This window comes from Felis catus, chromosome E3 (assembly GCF_018350175.1).
Source record: "Felis catus isolate Fca126 chromosome E3, F.catus_Fca126_mat1.0, whole genome shotgun sequence".
NCBI lineage: Eukaryota > Metazoa > Chordata > Mammalia > Carnivora > Felidae > Felis > Felis catus.
Window position 1 is genome coordinate 6177785 of NC_058383.1, and position 21824 is coordinate 6199608.

A 21824-nucleotide genomic window follows, 5' to 3' on the forward strand; every position below is an offset into this window, starting at 1 on the left:
AGCAGCTCAGATTTCGTTATGGCATCTTTAATAAAAGGACAGGTCAGAACCACCATAGGCTCTCCCTGGTTGTCTAAATATCTGTCTGCCTTGCTAAGGGATGGTCACAGGCCAGAGTACATAACACAGCACATCTCTCTGTAAAGGGAAACAATACTTCTCACTCTTGCCGTAGAGCTAAATAGTGCAGGTGCTGCAGGAGTTTCTGTGGAAGCTGCATTTTTCTGAACCTATGTGCAGGTGTAACTCGAACAAATAGAATACAGCGGGCATTGCCAGCTCGTCTGTCGCATAAGTATAAGGAGTGTGTCCAGATCTGCATTTTCTTTTCTGAGTGACCTATGGAAATTGTAGGAAGGCGACTTGGCCCCTGAAGTACTGAACGGGGGTTGTTAAATTAGCTGGTGCAAGGGGTGCAGGCGCTCAGCCACAGCCCTTTTCGTTCTGAGGAGTCCCTGGCCTGCAGGTTTCCAACGGGGCGGTTGCCATGGCAAAGACCACCCTGGAGCAGCTTCTGATGAGGTGTGCGACACCTTTAAAAGATGAAGAGAGAGCCGAAGAGATCGTGGCAGCTCAGGAGAAGTCCTTTCACCACGTGACACATGACTTGGTTCGAGAAGTCACCTCTCCAAATTCCACTGTGAGAAAACAGGCCATGCATTCCCTGCAGGTCTTAGCCCAGGTCACTGGGAAAAGTGTGACAGTGATCATGGAGCCCCATAAAGAGGTGAGATTTCTGCCACTGGAATTAGGATCATTTGAGCAAAACTTTTGAGGCAGTTTTCCTTCAAATCTGACTTGAAGGTGATGCATGACTGGGAACTGTGTGTCCACCTCACAGAGTGCTACTAGGACGTGCTCTCTCTGATCTCAGAGGCAGAAAGCGGCGTGCTTGTATCAGTGGCTATACTCGTAGTTGTCAGTGTCAGGAGAACACAGGGCCCATTTCCTGGGTCTCTGTAGTACAGTCCGGTCACTCTTGTTTTAAGAGCGGTGACTCTAGAGACTCAGGAGGTAAACGTATTTGACACATAACTATCTATGATCCGGTGTTCGCGCACGGAACCTCCCCTCCCTTCCCTAACTAAAGGACGTTCGTGATAACTTTTTATCTCGTGGTTCTCAAATTGGTAATTATTTTCGAGTACCGTGAGGAGCAGTATTTGCTTTTTAGGGACAACTGGTCAGTAGTGCTTCCTCCTTTCCTCTCCCAGGTCCTCCAGGATATGGTCCCACCCAAGAAGCATTTGCTCAGACACCAGCCTGCCAATGCGCAGATTGGCCTGATGGAGGGGAACACGTTCTGTACCACGCTACAGCCCAGGCTCTTCACAATGGATCTTAACGTGGTGGAACATAAGGTGTTCTACACAGAGGTAGGGGGGTGGTGGTGCGGCGTGGTGTGGATGGTGATGACGTGTGTCTGGTAGCCTGTCTTTGTGCGCAAAGACTGGTCACGCAGCATTCAGAGAAGGCATAGGTGGCGACCACAGGTAACCAGCCATAACCTGGCCCAGCACGCCGCACAGGTACGTACGTGACAGGCCTGGTGACCAGAGATGTTCAACCACGTGTGGCTGTTTTCCGAGTCCATAGAACCGTGTGAGCCCTCTACGAGGAACCTTGCTGTCCAGGGCCTTAAAGATGTCATCTAGAGAAGGATGTACCATCTGCTCTGATCACCGTCATCAGCTGGTGCCCTGAGCAAGACTGGCTCAGAGCAAGGGCCGGTTTATTGAATATGTTCATCACTTAAGAATGTGCCATGCACCGTGGAGAACCTACTTCACAGGAATGCCTTTATTTGGCCCTGATGGCACTCCATGAAATACAGATACTGATCATCCTCATCTTGGGCAGTGGCAGATGGCATCTTAACAAGTGTTTGTCGCTGTAAACATCCCAGTATGGGGTGACATTAGACAGTGAGAAACAAATTGAACTATAGATACAGTCAAATTCTAAGCATTAATTCTTAGGATACAATGTTGGTCTGGGGATCAGTCTCTAGACTGATCTTTTTTAAGACCTGAATCATACTCTGGAGGCATTGTCAGAGTAAACTGAGGCAAAGGTCATAAGCAAGTTTTCTCAGTCCACACTACGTTTGAATTTCCAGGTATGAAAAATTTGCCTCTTGAGTTTTTAAGTCCCATGTATTTGCTTGGACATAGGATTGTATGATCACGTGGTCTAGCTTTGATCTTTTATACCTTGTTGCGTCCCTTGTGTAAGAGTCGATGCTCATATGACCTGTCCAAGGTTCTAGGAGAGCCACCAGAGGATGGGAGGAAGTTTCCTTTTGGTGGATCCAGGTAGATGTGTTTTAACCCATGTGGAAAATGCCTCACCGAGCTTAAGACCAGATCCTTAAGTAGTGCTGGGAGATAAATCTCAGGAAATGTGTCTGGTTTCCCAAGTGCTAATCAGTGTACCAGCTGCATCAAAACATGTGAGGATCTTTTGAAAAATACAGACTCTGGAGTCCTTTCCCTGGAAGTTTGGGGTCAGACCTGCAAATCTACCATCTGCAAGCTTCCCCCAGCTTCCCGGGTGATTCTGGTACATGTCATGTTCGGAACTCACTCTGTCTAGATGTAGATACAGATACAGTTGTCTGTATGTGTGTGTGCACACATGTGTTTTATATGAGGAGAGTAGTACTGATGGAGTGGAATAGGGTGGTGGCTTGAAGTGCTTTCTACTCTCTGTCCTTTTTTTGCTGTTTTAAATCTTTTACTAGGTAGGAATCTTTAAGGAAAAAACGGTAAAGTTAGTACTGTTTTGTTAAGATGTAAATAGAAGGGGAAAATAGTAGTAGAACCACATATGTGGTATTTTAGGTATTAGACGTATAAATATATACTGGCTTGTGATAAAATGTCCAGAAACATAAAACATAGCTACAGGAATCTCTGACTAATGGTATTCCCAGTGACTTTCAACTTCTTTCTTTATGCACTTTTCTGTACTTGGAGGGGGGGCAAACAAGTATCACCACTGAAATGCTGAATTATAGAGCACACACGATTGTCGAGCACTGGCCCGAGGCATGGGGAAGCAGCTCTGAATAAGGAGGAAGATGTACCTGCCACCATGATATCTGCAGTTCACGTGGTCCCCTGTGTAGAGAAAAAAGGTTACGGTATCAGAGTGGGTGAGAAAATGTCTCATTTCACTACTGAGGCTGACTGAGTTTGCTTTAGAAGGAAACTCAGTCCCATTTGGTATTAAATTCTCTAGGATTTGAATTTAGTTCGTTGATTGTGGTGTGTGTGTGTAAGATTGCTGTGTTCTGTTATTCTCAAGGTTATTGTGTCTTGACAGGAAGAGCAGGCTAAAATTATTGTATCTTTCACAGCTGTTAAATTTATGTGAGGCTGAGGACTCCGCTTTAACAAAGCTGCCTTGTTACAAAAGCCTTCCGTCACTCGTACCTCTGCGAATTGCAGCGTTGAGTAAGTTAATCCAAATTAAGTCATGAGTATGAAGATGCAGGGAGACAGTGGCTTTTTCTGTTTTTTTAAATTTATTTATTTGAATTCAAGTTAGTTAACGTGCAGTGGCGTATTGGTTGCAGGAGTAGAACCAACAAGTGCCCTCCTTAATGCCCATCACCCATTTAGCCCATCCCCCACCCACTGCCCCTCCAGTAACCCCCAGTTCTCTATATTTAAGAATCTCTTACGGTTTGCCGCCTTCTCTGTTTTTATCTTATTTTTCCTTGGGTTTTTTTTTTTTTTTTTGATCTTTTTTAAGGTGGAATCAAAAAACTTGTGTTTGTAGGAGAACGTAGGGTAGTCAAGCTTCCAAGACTCCAGACACATCCAAATGAGGCGCTGCACGTGGCAGTCTGCCTTTCTTCAAAAAAAGCAAAAAACAAAAAACAAGTATTTGTGAAACTACATAATGTCAATAGATTATATCAATTGTTAGGATTTAAATAATTTTTTACTCTTATAAATGATGCATTTTACCCTATAATAATTAACTCTCTATTCTGTAGTTCTGTCATGACTCTGATACTCTGGTTTAAGAATTGTCATAGCTCTGGGGGCAACTGGGTGGCTCCGTCAGTTAAGCGACCAATTTCAGGTCAGGTCATGATCTCACAATCCGTGAGTTTGAGCCCCTGTCAGTCTCTGCGCTGACAGCTCAGAGCCTGGAGCCTGCTTCGGATTTGTGTCTCCCTCTCTCTCTCTGCCCCTCCCCTGCTCATGCTCTGTCTTTCTCCGTCTCAAAAATAAATAAAAAAACATTAAAAAGAAGAAAAAAGTATTGTCATAGCTTTCATATATTGCCATTTGCACCCAAATCAGAGTATACAGTAAGATTTACTACAACCTGTATAGGCTTCTCAGTGGCTCCATAGCATTTGAGACTCCTGCCACCTCTAGGCTTTTGTGAGGAACGTCAGTTACACTGTTGAATTTTTACTCCTTTGAATTCTCACTTAGAAGCATGGTCCCCCCCCCTTCTTTTCCTTCCTTCCTTCCTTCCTTCCTTCCTTCCTTCCTTCCTTCCTTCCTTCCTTCCTTCCTTCCTTTCATTTTCTTTTTTGATATATAAATACCCAGTACGAGTTTTTTTTTTAGTTGACTTTTTCTCTTGCTCTGTTGGGTTTTACGTTGCTAATAAAACATTGCCAGAACCTTCCTTGAGTTAGGGATAGAGGAGGTAAGAGGCAGACCATTATACCTGCGTTTGAGCAAGGGGCTGGGGTGTGGATGACACAGCAGGTGGGAGCGAGGGGGGTGCTCCGCAGCCACGGTTGGAATCTTTGCTTGTGTCGGGATTGCTTTCTCTGCATGCTTTTCATTCCTGTTGGCTAATAACAGGCATTACTCTTGGATGTTATCTCTCAGCTAACATGTGGGATTAATGTGTGTCCCCTTTTCTATGAATATTTGCATTTTCACAGCCTTTAACTCCCCAAGATGGGAGGAGGCTGCCTGGTCAGACATGGATAGTGGAAGAGAAGTCGGGCTGTGTGTGTGTGTTCCCTTCACCACTAGGGTTCAGGGCCAGCCCTCTGTCAATTCAGCATGCGTCTGCTTACACTCAGCCATGCTCTCACCCCATGTGAGGATGGGGGAAGTGGTGTCAGTGCACACTCCCTCTTTTCCCCCTCCAGCCCTTCTTCCTTCTATCTGGACCGGGTAATATTTATCATGGCCTTTCTGACAGGCTGTTGACTTCCCTCCTAGATAACCCTGAACATGTACGTGAGCTAGAAGACCATGTATTCCTTTGTCTTTCTTGAGGTCGGACACTTGGGAGGTGGTTCAGTGATTCATAGTTTGTGTTGATTGGTAAGAGCCTTTAGACAAGGAAATTATTCATATAATTTTCAGGTTAATAATGAAATTGTATTGATCTGTCTCCCTAAAGATGCGCTTGCTGCCTGCAACTACCTTCCTCAGTCCAGGGAGAAGATCATCGCTGCCCTCTTCAAGGCCCTGAATTCCACGAATAGTGAGCTGCAGGAGGCTGGAGAAGCCTGTATGAGAAAGGTGAGTGAGTGCGTGTGTGTGTGCGCACACATGGGTGTGAGTTCTGCCTTTAGGTTCATCCTGTTCACCTCGTTTTGTGTGCCTGGAAGTCTCTGTTTCGTACACACTGCACTCTGATAACGTCTCTATTTGTTTCATGGTCCTCATGAGCCTTTTAAAATAATAAATAGTAATGAGCAGTCACGTTCATTTCATCATAAACTTCCAGAACGTATATGGTTAATATTCCATTTTCCAAGGAAGACACACACTTGTTGCTAGAGCTGAGTGAGCTCATTCTGTTTTAAAGTATATTTTGTTAACTGTTTTCATTTGTAACCTTTTTTTTTTTTTTAATAGTTTTTGGAAGGTGCTACCATAGAAGTGGATCAAATCCATACACATATGCGGCCTTTGTTGATGATGCTGGGGGATTATCGAAGCCTGACACTGAATGTCGTGAATCGTCTCACTTCAGTTACCAGGCTCTTCCCAAACTCCTTCAATGATAAATTTTGTGATCAGATGATGGTAAGCCAAATGCATAAATACTCTCTAATCGGCCTGAAATTTTAAGTTATTTTTTTTAAGTAATACATATACGTGGTTTAAAATTCAAAAAGCATGAAAGGGGGAGGCACCTGGGTTGTTGAGCACCCAACTCTTGATTTCAGCTCAGGTCATGATCTCACCATTCGTGAGTTCGAGCCCCTTGTCAGGCTTCAAACTGATCACGCAGAGCCTCCTTGGGGTTCTCTCTCCCTCTCTCCCTCCCCCTCCCCTGCTTGCATGCATGCGTGTTCTTTCTCTCAAAAATAAATAGACATTGGGGTGCCTGGGTGGCTCAGTCGGTTGAGTGTCTTACTTTGGCCCAGGTCACACGATATTACGGTTCGTAGGTTCGAGCCCTGCATCCGGGCTCTGTGCTGACAGCTCAGAGCCTGGAGCCTGCTTCGGATTCCGTGTCTCCCTCTCTCTCTGCCCCTCCCCTCCTTGTGTTCTCACTTTGTCTCTCTCAAAAATAAATAAACATTTAAAACATAAATAAGTACCAAATGAATATCTTCTCGATTTTGTAAATAAATAGATAGATAGATAGATAGACAGACAGACAGACAGACATTAAGAAAAAACAAGAAAGGGTTATTGTGAAAGACCCCCCTCGTTCCTGTCCTCTAGTGGCCGCCTCCGGTTCCTGTGTTAACAGTTTCCTGTATGTCCCTTAGAGATGTTTTATACTCATAATAGGACATAGGTATATTCTTTTGTTTCCCTCAAAAGGAAGCACAACGTATACACAGTTGTTACTTTTTTTTTACGACTTATCATTTCAGATGAGAACATGAAGTGCTTCTTTCTTCTACTCCTTTCTCCTATTCCCTTACGTGGACGTGCCCTAATTTGTCTCACTGTTCCCCTGCTGAGGAATATCTAGGTTGTTCCCAGTCTTCTGCTTTTACGTAGACAGTGATACAGTGGAACAGGTGTAAGAACTTTTGAAGTATTTTGGGTTTTTAAATTTTTTTTTTTTTCAACATTTTTATTTTATTTTTGGGACAGAGAGAGACAGAGCATGAACGGGGGAGGGGCAGAGAGAGAGGGAGACACAGAATCGGAAACAGGCTCCAGGCTCTGAGCCATCAGCCCAGAGCCTGACGCGGGGCTCGAACTCACGGACCGCGAGATCGTGACCTGGCTGAAGTCGGACGCTTAACCGACTGCGCCACCCAGGCGCCCCATATTTTGGGTTTTTAGAAATACCAAGGAAATAATTATGCAAATAAAAATACCTGTTTGACCCTGTTTAAATTTGAAGCATAAGCATTTGAAGGAGGTTCAACTATTAACTTTCGTATATGTTCAGTTTTGCTCCTGGAAAGTAGACGGTTGCAAATAACTTCGGGTTTCGTGGCACATTGCTGCAAATGTGCATGTACTTGGCATCTTCTTTCTTAAGTAGCCTTTGACCATTTAGATACCTCAAAATATTGAAGGTATTCGTTTTGGTTTTGGCACAGGTTTTCCGCAGCCGTAGACAGGAGTAGACGGGTACAGATAGAGCGTGTGTGGGGTGCAGATGTGTGAGGACCACACAGCTTTTACCTCATGTGTGGTTTCTTCATATCTGCAGACCCCGAAACAGCGAACAATCACCAAAACACCTACCTGGGAATTGGTAGCATTACGGTTGGTCCTAAAAATTGTAGCTGCTGCCCTATTGGAGTAGAACTGGGAAACAGGGTATTACATGGAAATACATTTTCCAGATTGGAAGCTGCCTTCCCGTTAAGCTTCCAAGCGTAACACACACCCCCCTACCAGTTTACGTCCGTACAGACATTCACAGATGTGGTTCCAGTAAATGAAGTCGTATCGCCTCCTAACGAGAGCACATCAGATACGCTCTTTATCTTGCATCACGTCACAGCTCTTGGCACACTTGTGTGTGAGATCCGTGCGTATCCTCAGCGTCTCTGTATTTCTCTCACTGCTCAGCTGTCCTCTTTCGCTGCTTTTGCAGGCCTGCAGGAAGCAATGTGTCTGTGATCCATTGGTTGCTTTACAGCCAGTCTGATCCTTCAGATTTGCTGTGAGCTGAGAATTCATTTGGTGAACATCACTACCCAGACCTCTTAGAACAGCGTGAAGAGACTTACTACCTCACAGCCTGTAGTTCCTGACTTAGGCCCGGAGTCTTTTTCCCGGAAGTCAAATCCGTGGGCTTGTGTTTCTGGTTTGTGTAGGGGATCACCCCTCCCCCTGCTCTGGCATTACAGCTGCTTTCAGAATGGTGGAAATTTCTCTAGGAGCAGAGAGTGTTGATGTACTTGGATAAAGAAAGACTGAAGCTGCTGTTGGTGTGGCCGTGTTCATCTGACGCCCACCTTGCCAGAGACCAGCCTGCGTCCGTGCCAACTCTGCTTTCATGTTCCCGGCATGGGTCTCCTGATGTGCCCGTGCCTGCTGCTCTCGGGCAGGGCTGGTACGCTGGTCTAGGACAGACACATTTGCCCTTCTGTGTATGTTCTTCAGAGCCGCGTTCCATCACTGAGCCTTCGTCTTGCCACACATAATCCGCTTTTGAGGCAAACGGCTCAAGCCCTCGGTATAATTTTACGAGCGAAGACACCTCAGTGTGTAGGATAGGCATTCATGATAACCACCTTAAAAATTTTGGTGATTAGTATCTTTCCAGGAATTTTACTGGCAGAATGTTGTTAGCTTAGTGTATTTAATTTCTTTGAAAGTATGTGTATTTTTGTGTTTCTCACTGCCTGTTCTTGGGAGCACTGGCTCTGTAAGTGTTTAGGTGTATTCATATCATCCGTCCCCAAGCCTCTTTTATCCCGGAGTCTCCTTTAAAACAGCTAGTTAATTCCCCGCAGGGCATCAGTGTTTGAAGGACAAGTTTGGACAGTGTGGGACAGTGAAGATAGTTGAGTTATTTGGATGCTCTTGGGCTTTTAGCTATAGGTTCTGAGTGCTTACCTGCCAGGTTTTGCCGGCCACTGTGGCTGGGAGGCTGGCCGCCATACGCCCAGGCCGGGCCAGAGTTGCACCAGGCTCGGGGATCCCTCTTCTCGAGCTCTTGCCGCAGAACACAGAATCTTATTATTAGCTCACAAAGGTTGCCCTTGCCCTGCACAGAATAGAATTGCTCCGTATTTGCACTAGTTGTACAGCCTCTGACTAGATGGGATCCATGATCATCTCCCAGCCCACCCCCCCCCCACCCACCTTGTGCCCCTTCCTGCTCAGCCAGACATTATTCGTGGCTTCAGGGCCTTTATCTCTCCTCTCCTCTGCCTGGTGTGCTCTTCCCTTGTGCTTCTGGAGTGTCTGCCTCAGCAGGGCCCTCCCTGACCTTGACCCCCTTATCTGGCTGATGCCTGTCCCTCTTTGACAACCCCTTGCCGTGACTGTTCATGGCAGGCACCTGTGTATTTTACCTTATTCTCCCCACCGGAATTGAAGCCGGAACAAGGAGGGATGATGTCCGCTTGTTCCTTCTCCACAGGGTGCCTCGCCTGGCGCCTGGCTCCTTGAGGTGCTCATGAACAGCTTCAGGGCAAAGGGACGTGGTAGTGAGAGGGTAGCAGTAAAATCCCAATGTCAGAATGGCCGGGTTTCGGGACGTTTTCCACTCTACCAGCGTAAACTCAGCCTTCTAGAAGTGACGCAAATGCCACCTGCTCTCTTCTCCAGTTCAGTGGTTGGGCCATTTCAAACATGAATGCTGCTGTCCTCACATTGAATATGACGGAAATTCATGGTTACATATGAACTTCCGCCTAAGAACAGCAAGGCCTTGAAATGATCCTGTGTGAGGCAAAAATGTTTAAGAATGTGTTTTTTTTTTCAACAGCAACATCTACGAAAGTGGATGGAAGTGGTGGTCCTCACCCATAAAGGGGGCCAGAGGAGCGACGGAAACGTGAGTGACTTCTTCGCTTCTGGGCAGGGCAGCTGTGCCCGGCACTGCTGTTCCCAGTGTTAGTGTCAGAGCAGTGCTTTTAATTAAGACGCCGGTCAGAAATCTAGTCTATAGGAACTGTTGACCATATTTTATTAGCATTACGTTTTGCCTTTATTTTTCTGGATGATTGAACATTCCTTTTTATGTTTCTTTAAAATCTCTTGTTCGCTTTAATATGACATTTTCATTGATGAGAATTCTGGGAAGCTTGAAATGTTAGTCTTTTAATTCTAGTCTTGCTTTAAAGTGTATTTTCTAGACTGTTCTTGGCAGCTGCTGTTTGCATGGTGGTGCATTCCTCAGCTGTTGTTTTCCATTGCTTTCCATCATCATTGCCTCGTAAAACTAAGTATAGATTTTAGGACTTGAAACAGTAAGGATAATGCAGTAAAGCATCACATAAGTACTGGTGTGTATGTTTATGGGTCTCAATCCTCCACCCCAGCTATTTGCCAAAAATCAAATGGCCAGTACTTCGAAACACATTTTTATGACTTTAAGTTAAATATTTTTACATGTCTGACGTTAGTCATTCTAAGACTTTGCTCTTAAAAATAACGGTTCTTGCTGTTTTGAATCTAATTTGTATATGTTAATATTCTTCTCAAATATTTTTTAAGTTGATGACTGTCCTATCGGTAGGATCATGTTTTCCCTAAGTTCCTGTTACACCTGGTGAAATTGTACGGCAGTGTCCTAAGGAGGGAATGCTAGAGCTCTTCAGAGGCGTGATCAACGTGGCTTTCTGTATTCTGTGCCTGTTTGTTGGATGCTGTGTTTCATCCCAACTTGAATTTTTTTTTTTTTTTTGGCTTTATTATGCTTTGTTTTGACCATTCTGTGTCAAGGTGTTTTGTTTATGTAAGTCTTGATTCCTGCTGCTTCTAAACAGCCAGCTGAGCAAAACTAATCCAGGATTCCAAACTTTCTAGGAGCGTTAATACCACCATAATAACCTCTTTGAAGGTTTGTTATCAGTATACACAGGGGAATATCAGGAACTCTTGGTGGGGGAGAGCAGAGTGGGTTTTAAAAGCCTAAACTCTTGGGAGTAGGTACGGGTGCCTCTATTGTTTTTCCTCCCCATCTCTCAATCTGCTAGGTATTTTTGCTCTCAATTTTTTATATTTGTTTTATAATAGGCTGTTAATTCCCCGAAGCACACGATTCTAGAATAAACGTTTAAAAACCTAAGGGGCAGGTGAATTACTTCCATTAGATCAGAAAGATTCCATAAAGTTTGACGGAAGTCATTTGGAGGGCTCGTTGGATGGGGCAGTGGGCAGGGGGCGGAGCTGTGGGCCTCGGGAGATCCTCCAGCTCCCGTGGGAAACATGGTGACCATCCATCCTGGGAGCGTGCTCCTGGCAGGCCTGGGAACACCCAGCTCTGCAGGTGCGGCCTCAGGCCATGGTGTTTGGGGTCTACCTGCAGCGTGCCCACGGTTTCCTCACCTCAGCCCAGGGCCAAGCCACCTTTCTGTTCTTGAACTCTGATCATTTTTTATGGATGTTGTTCACGATTGGGAATGGATCTCAGAACATAGGTTGTCCCCATTGGGTTGAATCCCCAAATAATAATTACATAATGGAGAACCTCTAACGGAAGACATGTTAAATATAAATAGTTGACTATTTATAACACTGGGTGTACCCTGATGATCAGAGCTTTGCACTAGCACCGTGTGGAGAAAGGTTTCCCATTTGAACATCGAACCCCCCCAGGGGAGAACTCACAACCGCTTGTGGAGCTGTGTCTGTGTTGGCATGCATGGCTTCACTTGGCAAAGTGACCCAGGTAGCTGTGCGTTCTTCTGGGCGTGGGGGCTGTGTCACCGTGACCGGCTGATGGGGCTAAACCACCTGGCACTCTCCTGGCTACAGCTGGGAAAGACAAAGAAAAGTTCTTTAATGACAGCGCTGCACGTGAAAACTTACTCTGAATAGAAACAGATATTTAAGTGCATTTGCACACAACTGGGTCTGACAGTTTCTCCCCCTGGGCAAGAGTTCCAAAATTCCTGCTTTTCAAATTTGATTTAAGGAAGGGATATGCTCCATTCTACACTCTCTGAAGGGCTCTATTTTGACATCTGAAGGGTGGAAAGTGTGCTTTTTTTGCTGTTGAGCATTTGTTAATTATTGTGCTTTTTCATCATTGTCTTTACTGTCTTGTTTCCCCCAATAATCCTTACTGTGTATGAGTATATGGGAAGTTTTTATGTAAATAACATAAATAGAAAAAAAAGATGATTTTCCTCCCCATCCTCAGGAAAGCATTTCCGAGTGCGGGAGATGTTCCTTGTCTCCATTCTGTCAGTTTGAGGTGAGAACAACCCTATTAAAAGTCAGTTTATGACTTGCATTGTGAAGAACGGTTTATATTTTCTTTTCTTTTCTGTTCTTTTTACCTTTTTGTTGCCTTTTTTCATGCTGTAATTTTTGTTTTGGTTCAGCCTGCCATGGAAGGGGTAGAGGTGAGAATCTCAGTGGAGGCCCAGGAGGGGGTGTTGTCGTATTTGGTTTTGCTGTGATTTGTGGTTCTGTGGTGGACGGAGTGCGTTGTGCCTTGGAGTGCAGTGAGCCGTATTGTCTGTCTGTGGCGGAGTTGTATCAGTACCGTTGCTGTGAACTGTCCGGATGCCACGCATGTTACCTATTAGGACGTTTTAAAGCAAGAGTCCAAGTTCTCTGGTTTCTATATGTTAGAATCGCAATATGTCAACACCGTTTAAGATTCAGCCGGGTTTTGCTCTCATAATGGTGGTATGAACTCCTACATCTAACAGCCTCTTGGGAGGAAACTACACAAAGAACATCACCCCTGCTAGAGACTGAGAGGAGCTGTTTTCTTGCACACACCTGAGTGCCTGGCTGCCTGCCTGGAGTTTAAAACCTCCCTGCCCCTCCGTGTCTCGTCCCCCCGCATTTCTCGCTCACGCACACCACACTGACGTAGTCCCCGACACCGTGACTTTGGACAGTCAGAACCCTGAGCTTTCCCTCTGCTGTAAAATGGGAATGATAGCATCTGTCAGTCCTGGCTTCCGGCGATGCTGTGGAGACCAAAAGAAGTGATTTTGTGCCCGCGCTTGGAAAACGTAAACCACAATACGAAAGTACCATTCTTAGAATGTTGCAATTTCAGAGTAGACCTTGCTCTGTGTTCTGGGGAATTCGGCAGCGGAGAACTCTACAGGTGAGGTGGGGTGACACTGAGCCATGTTTTCTCGTTTCTTCCCCATCTCACTGTTGGCCTTGTGGTTTGTCAAGGCATTTGCGGAGGTATGTCAGACGCTCTTGGGATGGGGCCCCTCCTGACGGGTGTTTATCATCCCCATTTTACTGCGCTTAGAGTAACGGACGTCCTACTGCACACGGTGCGGGGGGGGTGTACATCAGGGAGTCTTCCCTTCCGTGGCCGTACTTCTGGCCACGTGGAATCTCTGAATTGCGGATAAAAACTGTGGGAGCTAACACTGAACACGGAAAGTGGGACTGAGAGCGATTGACCACTGAGCTGTCAGCACCTGGAAAAGTGCAGAAATCTTGGCATTTCACATTCTTTGTACGATTCCATAGAGCCATCTGTCAGCCTCATCTGTAGGTCTGGTTGACGAATATTTTTAGTACCGTGGTCAGTTGTTTATTTACGTTCATGTTCAACTTTCAGGATAAATACTTAAGGATTTTTTGAAGGCTTTTCTCATGCTAAGTTTTGAGGACAAAAGAAGTCTGTGCCCTCAGAACTTAGTGTATTGGGAAGACCCCGTGATGTCACAGCAGAGCAGACCCCGTGATGTCACGCTCCCCTGGCCACAGGCTTGCTCGTTCCCTCCTCCATGAGGCTCTAGCGTAGCAACCTGTCAGGTCACGTCCAGCACTTGCCCATGCTCTTGAAAACAGACACAGCACAATCACATCAGGTACACAGCTCCCTCTTCCCTCCGTTGACAGATGAAATCTGAAGGCCAAGGGCAGTTAGTTTCCTTGGGCCACAGCAGTAATCTGACATTGGTAAATTGTGGCTTTTTACATGTTAATTCTTTGCTTCTGGTGGCTAGCCTTGCGAATGTAGCTAGACCATTGTAGGGTCTGTAGTGATGTTGAGATCTCTGGCTGGCAAAATTAATCGGCCTGTTTTGTAATTTCTGGGTTTCTTCACTAGGAAATGAAAATTTGTTCGGCAATTATAAACCTTTTTCATCTGATCCCAGCTGCACCTCAGACTCTCGTCAAGCCTTTGTTAGAGGTGGTGATGAAAACAGAACGGGCTATGTTGATTGAGGTAATGGTCAAATTGGGGTTAATTCTGATTCTTCCACCATCTGTTGGCTTGTGACGTTTTCACTTCGTCATATCTTAGATGGGGTACTCTAACAGCACAAAGATGTTCCGTGCTAGTATTCGCTTGTGACTGTTGCACGCTCCGGTTACGAGGAGGGACAAATGCATTCTCCTGCCATGGTAGGTCGGTGGACCTAAGAAGCTTCAAGCCCTGAGAGGATGCTATTTCACCCACATGTTTTCTAGGCCGGCAGTCCATTCAGAGAGCCTCTCATCAAGTTCTTGACTCGGCACCCCTCGCAGACGGTGGAGCTGTTCATGATGGAAGCCACACTGAACGATCCCCAGTGGAGCAGAATGTTTATGGTAGGCACACGGGGAGCTGGGGTCCAGTGTCCCTGCACATTCCTGTTGGCCGGTGTGCTCTGCAATCCGAAACTCATACTTCGTTGTTCAGTGCCCTGCTTTTCTTTTTCTGTAACGTATCCAAGTGTTAGAAACCTCATTGTCGCGTACGTGGAAAGTGTGGGCCAAGGAACCCCTGTCTGTAGGATTTGGGTGGTGTTAACAAATGAATGAACTGCTAGGATTATGGAGTCCACAGTCACGAAGTATCGTTACCGCTAAGGAGCTTTTTGTTAAAAGGGTGGTTATAGCAGCTTTTTAGCCTGCCTAGACAGATTGGGAAAGAACCATAGCGCTCATTCATCTAAACCCTTTGTGAGCCCTGACTGGCTTAAAATAGCTTGTTTGTTCTGTTTTCAGAGTTTTTTAAAACACAAAGATGCCAGACCTCTGCGAGATGTGCTGGCCGCTAACCCCAACAGGTTCATCACCCTGCTGCTGCCCGGTGGCCCCCAGACCGCCGTGCGCCCTGGCTCACCCAGCACCAGCACCCTGCGCCTGGACCTCCAGTTTCAGGCCATCAAGGTAGCGTCTCCTCACCAGACACCTGAAATCTTCAAAGTTCAGGTGGGATGCTTGGAGAACCCTGCCAGTTCCCTAATTGTCGCTTCTTTCACAGATCATAAGTATTATAGTTAAAAACGATGACTCCTGGCTGGCCAATCAGCATTCTCTGGTGAGCCAGTTGAGGCGTGTGTGGGTTAGCGAGACCTTTCAAGAGAGACACCGGAAGGAGAATATGGCTGCCACCAATTGGAAGGAGCCCAAGCTGCTGGCCTACTGTCTGCTGAATTACTGCAAGTGGGTGCATCCGTTGTGCTTTCTGTCCAGTGACTTGTTCCCTCCCCCCAGTAAGCTACACCGGAGCCCCTCTGGGAATTTGTGCTTAGCCGTGGTCCACTGGCCACGTGCACCCACGTCGTCGCGAAAGCAGCCGTAACATAGCCTGTTCTCTCATTTGACCCTGCAGAAGGAATTATGGAGACATAGAATTGCTCTTCCAGCTGCTCCGGGCCTTTACCGGTCGTTTTCTCTGCAACATGACGTTCCTGAAAGAGTACATGGAGGAAGAGATTCCCAAAAACTACAGCATCGCTCAAAAGCGTGCCCTGTTTTTCCGTTTTGTGGACTTCAGCGACCCCAACTTTGGAGATGAACTGAAAGCCAAGGTGAGTCTCACGGTTAGGCTGTGGTTTTGCCATGGGCGTCGGGGCTAATTTTCTAGGGAACCAGGGGCACTGTTTGTGTTCTGCTGTGTCTCCGCGGACACTTAACTAGACTCTGGACTGTTGGCGAGGAAGATGCCGCTGTTGAAAAACTTCCGGCGGGTCCAGAGTGAGCCAGTGTTGCAAAGTAGGTTGTCGGAGTCCTTGTCTTTAGTAAATGCTTCGTTTGACACGAGAAGAGTAGACAGACTCAAGTCGCTTTTCCTCCTGTTTTGACCCACCTTTCTTGCTGACTGCTTGAGTCAAAGTCAGGTGATGGGTCACACCCTTGACTGAGATCTCGCTTCACGGGTTCAGTGTCCAAGCAAACCCTGGGGGCCCTACCCACCTTGTTGAAGAACTAAAGAGCACGGAGCACAGCATTGTTTTCCTCCTCCTTCATGTTTACGTTTTCTTGTAGGTTCTGCAGCATATCTTGAATCCTGCTTTCTTATACAGCTTTGAGAAGGGAGACGGGGAGCAGCTCCTAGGACCTCCCAACCCAGAAGGCGATAACCCAGAGAGCATCACCAGTGTGTTTATAACCAAGGTGGTGTCACTATCAGTGCTTTGGCATGAAAAGCAACGTAGTAGATGAGAGAGAACGTGTGAGTGTGTGTGCATGCGTGTTTTGTATGATGGGTTCGCTGAAATAAGCTTATTTCCCTAAGGTTCTAATCTTCCACAGTTGGCATTGGTTTATAGAATTGCGTTGGTCGTATTAGAATGCAGTGCATTTTTTTGAGGACGCTTCAGAATGAACTGACTTTCCACACAAATAGATTCCAGTGAGAAACGGAACATATGTCAGTGAACAGTTAGATGTTGGAGTTGTTTTGTAAAAATCCCTCTCGCTGGTTAGAGTCTTGACACATGGTTTTTGTCTTCACTTTTGCAAAAGAATCTACTAAAAGTCAGTGGAAACAGACCAGATCTAGTTGCCACCGTGACCCTTATTGTCAAGTTAACGAGACCAGTGTGACAGCAGGGATGTCTGAGGTTACCTTAGGTGTTAGGTCTCTGTATGTTTACAGTAGCGTTTCCGGTTTGTGCTAGAGAGGTTTTCCTGAGTGACGTGTTTGAGAAATGGCTCCCCGGCGTTCCTCTTGGTGCCTCGGCTGTCCTGTGCTGGCTTGGCCTTTGAACTTTGCCTGCAGGTGCTGTGTTCACCTGCAGGCTGGTAGAGCGTTCTGTATACACGTGGTTTGTTGGAGTGCAGTGACCAATGGGCATTCCTCTGCAGGGTGTTGTCTGAACGCCCTTTAGGAGAACCCAGTTTTCTCACTCCTTCCATCACCGTTCCGTCCTGGGGCCCAAGTGGAGGGGACTGTTCCCATTGGCAGTTTACTGGTTCCTGAAGACGGGCGTCCTTCCTGCAGTTTTCACCCCACCTCCGCTCTCTCTAGGGATGAGAGCTGAGCCCAAGGAATTGTTTTGGGTCCCCGTATTGACACTTGCCTCATTCCGGGCAACTGGGGGAGATGGTGCCTCAGATGCGGCCCCTTCTCTTGTGCTGCCTTCTCTAGACTGTCTTTTGGGTCAGATGCTGCTGACTCAGCACAAGTGAGGAGTTGGGATTTCGAGGTCAGGTGAGGGTTAGTGGCACCGGGCAGGTGGGGGCCCCGGGAGAGGCTGCCGGGAAGCAGCAGGTCCAGGGGAGAGGGGACTCGGGGAGCCAGAGGAACCCCAGTAAAAACACAGTTGTGGTGGAAGACTTCAGCCTTTCAGAACTTTCTGGGAGAAAACGTAGTTAGGCCTGGAATGGAGAGTCAGCGCACTTGATTCAGTAGAGACCTGCGGGGTATTCCTCGGGGTGGACATGTTTTCTCATATTCATAAAACAGAAATGTGTCCGATACTTGATGACAGAAAACTGTAACAATTTCTTTAGAGATTTGTTTTCCAGGTAGCATTTTCTTACTATAATACTGCAAAATAAGGACTAGGCAAAAAATCTCAACTACTTGGAAATTAAGAAACTCTGCCCTTGGGGCACCTGGGTGGCTCAGCCAGTTAAGTGTCTGACTCTTGATTTAGGCTCAGGTCGTGATCTCATGGTTCATGGGATCGAGCTCTGCGTCCCTGCTTAGGATTCTCTCTCTCCCTCTCTCTCTGCCCCTGCCCCGCTCTCATGTGCTTGCTCACTCTCAAAATAAAGAAATATTAAAAAAAAAAAAAAGAAACAGGGGCACCTGGGTGGCTCAGTTGGTTAAGTGTTCAACTTTGGCTCAGGTTATGATCTCATGGTTCGTGATTTCGAGCCTGGACCCTGCTTTGGATTCTGTGTCTCCCTCTCTCTCTGCCCACCCCAGATCATGCTCTGTCTTCTCTCTCAAAAATAAATAATTTTTTTAAAAAATTAAAAAAAAAAAAAAAGGAAAAAAGAAATCTCGTCCTAAAGAAGAGGCCCTCCTTTTCCCCTGAAGGTCCTTCACCCACTGTGTTCAGACTTGTAAGCCCGCCCTTCGTCAGTGAAATTCGTTCCGGGAGTTTCTGATCCGCACACATAACGGGAAAATGGGCATGACCTCGTTGGTTCTCTTGTTGTAAAGCTTGATGTTGTAGATGCCATGCGCGCGCGCGCGCGTGTGTGTGTGTGTGTGTGTGTGTGTTTAGGAGCGCGCTCGTGCGTGTGTGTTTGAAGGTGTAAACCTGTCGTGTGGCCCTTGGTTGGTGACACGGCTCAGGACTGGACCCGAGCTCCGTTCTGCTGGTCTCGCCCGCAGGTGCTGGACCCGGAGAAGCAGGCGGACATGCTGGACTCGCTGAGGATCTACCTCTTACAGTACGCCACGCTGCTGGTGGAGCACGCCCCGCACCACATCCACGACAACAACAAGAACCGCAACAGCAAGCTGCGCCGCCTCATGACCTTCGCGTGGCCCTGCCTGCTGTCCAAGGCCTGCGTGGACCCGGCCTGCAAATACAGCGGACACTTGCTCCTGGCGCACATCATTGCCAAGTTTGCCATACACAAGAAGATCGTCCTTCAGGTACCGCGGGGCGCCCTCCCATCCCCCCTTCACTGCGCCCCACCCCCCCTCCACAGTGGTAGCCTCCTTTGCTGTTGTCCTTCCCGGCAATGTTTAAAAATAGCTGGTTTCTGCCGTGTTACAAACACCGTGAACCCTCCCATGACCACTCACTGTGTCCCCCGCTCCGCAGTTACTGCTGTGCTCCGTCGTCCCTCTGCGGCCTTGCTGCTGAAACAGCAAAGCGTCTCCTTTGCCTGTCTCCTGCTCCTCTGCACGTTGTAACCTGGCTTCCGATCTGCTGGTCCACTGAAACCATTCTGCAAGGGCCCAGCCCGTTCCTTAGCTACAGACACTAGGCACTCTAGAGCCCTCATCCCGTACTGATCCTCTGCCAACGATGAACACCCTTCTCCGAGTCCCCGGAGGGGTTAGGCCTTGACGCCAGACCGCCCTGGGTTTGAGTTTCTGTTTTGCAGTCGCAAGTTTGTGACCCTGAGTTTAGTGTTGTCTCTGTAAGAATTAAATGCGGTAGTACACTTTAGTGCTCAGTTTGTCCCATTAATGTTGCCTAAGCGATCGTCCTTGTCCTCTTCTGTGCGGTCACTCCTGATTGTTTTCCTCTGACCACTTCGTCTTGTGACCTCTGAGGTGTTACACCCCAGACCACAAAGCCAGCGGCCCCTCCGTCGTCACCTCCCACAGGCACGTCTCTGGGGCGCTGCTCTCCCAGCCAGAGACGCAGGGACCATCTGCGATGCCCTCTAGTTCCCGGTCGGGGCGTGGGCGAGTCCTGTTGATCTCCAGCACCTGCCCTGCCCCCTCCATCTTCCGTACCCCTCAGGTGGTCTTCGTGTCGTGACCTTACTTAACGTCAGGACGTCACCTCTCGCGCTTTTCTAAGACTGCCGCCGAGGGCAGTCCCTTTTACTCGTGTCACGCTGTGGTGAAAGAAATGATCCCTGTACATCAGCTAACTTCCCATGAGTTACGCGAGACAGAGTCCCTGTAAGGAGCCAGGTCTTCCTCTGCGTGCTCCACCCTGGCCCAGCACGGGCACGAAGTGGGAGCTCGGTAGGAGGAGGAACAACGTATTCATCTCAAAACTTAAGGAAGGAGAAAGCAGCTTTGTTGTTTCCTGAGAAGACAGCCCTAAGGAATTTTGCAAAAACACCCGGTCTCGGTTCAAAGTGATTGTTCTCATCTCCGTTCTCCAAGCCTTCGTTCTCACCGTGCGTAAGAACCTCTTCCCTGTTTTAGGTCTTTCACAGTCTCCTCAAGGCTCATGCGATGGAGGCTCGAGCCATCGTGAGACAGGCGATGGCCATCTTGACTCCGGCGGTGCCAGCCAGGATGGAGGACGGGCACCAGATGCTGACGCACTGGACGAGGAAGATCATTGTGGAGGAGGGCCACACGGTCCCGCAGCTCGTTCACATCCTGCATTTGATCGTGCAGCACTTTAAGGTGTGTAGAGAGCACCACGGGGGGTGGGGACCACACGCTGAGAGCACCCTAGGACCATAGGGGGTGCGTCCTGCGCGTTCAGGCATTTGCTTTCACCTCTTGCTTATCTCTGATTGTTTGCGGTAATAATGTGGTTAGTCGTCTTTTAATAAAGGTATTTCTGGTCCGTTGGGGGGTGGGGGTGTATGTGTGTGTGTGTGCCCACTTGCGCATGTGTGTTGGAGTCACGAGGCAGTCGTCCCGGTGTGACACAGGCCCCGTACCCCTAGGTCTACTACCCTGTGCGGCATCACTTGGTGCAGCACATGGTCAGCGCCATGCAGAGGTTGGGCTTCACGCCCAGCGTCACCATCGAGCAGAGGCGGCTGGCCGTGGACCTGTCTGAAGTCGTCATCAAGTGGGAATTGCAGAGGATCAAGGACCAGCAGGTACGGCTGCCAGACTTGTCCTGTCATCCCAGACTGAATTCCTTCTGCTTCTCCCTAGAAATCAGTTTGTAAAGTCACACCTGTGTGTTTTTTAAGCCGGATTCAGACATGGACTCAAATTCAAGTGGCGAAGGAGTCAACTCTGTTTCATCTTCCATTAAAAGAGGCCTGTCGGTGGATTCCGCCCAGGAAGTGAAACGCTTTAGGACGGCCACTGGAGCCATCAGCGCGGTAAGATCGAGTGCTTTCTGTTATGGGTTCTGCGCTTCTTTCATTCATTCCACAAATTCCGAATGTGGGCTAAGTGCCCAGCACCGTGCCTGAGACACAGCCGGGAAAGGCTGCACTCACAGGTAGAACCCCAGTGACCTAGGACTTACTCGCCGTGTTTCTCATGTCACGAGACACGGTTGTTGTTGTTTTTTTGTTTTTTACATGTGTATTTAATACCTTAGAGTTCCAATGAGAATGGCTAATTCCTTGCAGGGAGGCATTGAGAGAAACGCTTTGGGGTAAGAAAATTGATCGAGAATGTGCACCCATTTGTGTTCATTTTTTTCATAGTGAACAAATGTGTTCTGTTTTGTTTGGAGAACACGAGAGAGCCAGGGAGGGGGTTGCTCGCTCTCCTCAGCCCTTGTTGAGGTGATGGCTCTGTCACTCTGTGCCTGAGGTTGACCCGTCCCTCCCCTCTACTGGTCTCTACTTGTACTCAGGTCGGACACCTCGGGCCACGGTTTTTGTCCATTTACGTGTCAGGTCCTGCTGACCCGGCCGCGGACCCTTCTTGGCATGCGCCCAGCCACCTCCCCTGCTCACTGCAGTGCCTCCCAGCTCCTCTCTCCTCTCCTGCTGCCTCTTGTCAGAATCTAAGGGAAGCTGAGTAAAGGGAGCCTGGGGCCTCTGTACTGTTACATCGTTTAAAAATGAAACTTGAAGATGGGGCACCTGGGTGGCTCAGTTGGTTAAGCATCCGACTTCGGCTCAGGTCAGGATCTCATGGCTCGTTTGTGAGTTCTAAGCCCCGCATTGGACTCTTTGCTGTCAGCACAGAGCCCTCTTCGGATTCTCGGTCGCCCTTTCTGCCCCTCC

General features: G+C 47.7%; 1 protein-coding gene and 1 long non-coding RNA gene across 17 annotated transcripts in view; one reads left to right on the forward strand and one right to left on the reverse strand.

The window, feature by feature from the left end:
- TRRAP (transformation/transcription domain associated protein) overlaps positions 1-21824 on the forward strand; it is a 113308-nt gene that overhangs the window by 40833 nt on the left and 50651 nt on the right. For 8 of the 14 annotated variants that reach the window (XM_023246566.2, XM_023246564.2, XM_023246571.2 and 5 more), the window contains exons 26-43: positions 467-727; positions 1215-1376; positions 3362-3458; positions 5392-5513; positions 5853-6023; positions 9859-9927; positions 12241-12294; positions 12425-12445; positions 14137-14256; positions 14502-14621; positions 15021-15185; positions 15280-15461; positions 15631-15829; positions 16287-16415; positions 18592-18858; positions 20098-20304; positions 20574-20732; positions 20829-20963. In XM_023246566.2, the coding sequence (XP_023102334.1) occupies positions 467-727; positions 1215-1376; positions 3362-3458; positions 5392-5513; positions 5853-6023; positions 9859-9927; positions 12241-12294; positions 12425-12445; positions 14137-14256; positions 14502-14621; positions 15021-15185; positions 15280-15461; positions 15631-15829; positions 16287-16415; positions 18592-18858; positions 20098-20304; positions 20574-20732; positions 20829-20963 (2640 nt within the window). The remainder of the gene's footprint in view (positions 1-466; positions 728-1214; positions 1377-3361; positions 3459-5391; positions 5514-5852; positions 6024-9858; positions 9928-12240; positions 12295-12424; positions 12446-14136; positions 14257-14501; positions 14622-15020; positions 15186-15279; positions 15462-15630; positions 15830-16286; positions 16416-18591; positions 18859-20097; positions 20305-20573; positions 20733-20828; positions 20964-21824) is intronic. The other 6 variants (XM_023246573.2, XM_023246576.2, XM_023246575.2 and 3 more) reach the window with 3 other exon arrangements.
- LOC111558240 lies at positions 2092-14138 on the reverse strand. Of its 3 annotated transcripts, none has more exons than XR_006591301.1 (5): positions 9443-14138; positions 8982-9080; positions 4699-4828; positions 3689-3857; positions 2092-3122 (listed from the first exon to the last, which is right to left on the reverse strand). It is a non-coding gene; the product is annotated as an uncharacterized LOC111558240 (long non-coding RNA). The 3 variants fall into 3 exon arrangements; XR_006591300.1 differs by having other exon boundaries at positions 3689-3861; XR_006591299.1 differs by lacking the exon at positions 4699-4828 and having other exon boundaries at positions 3689-3861.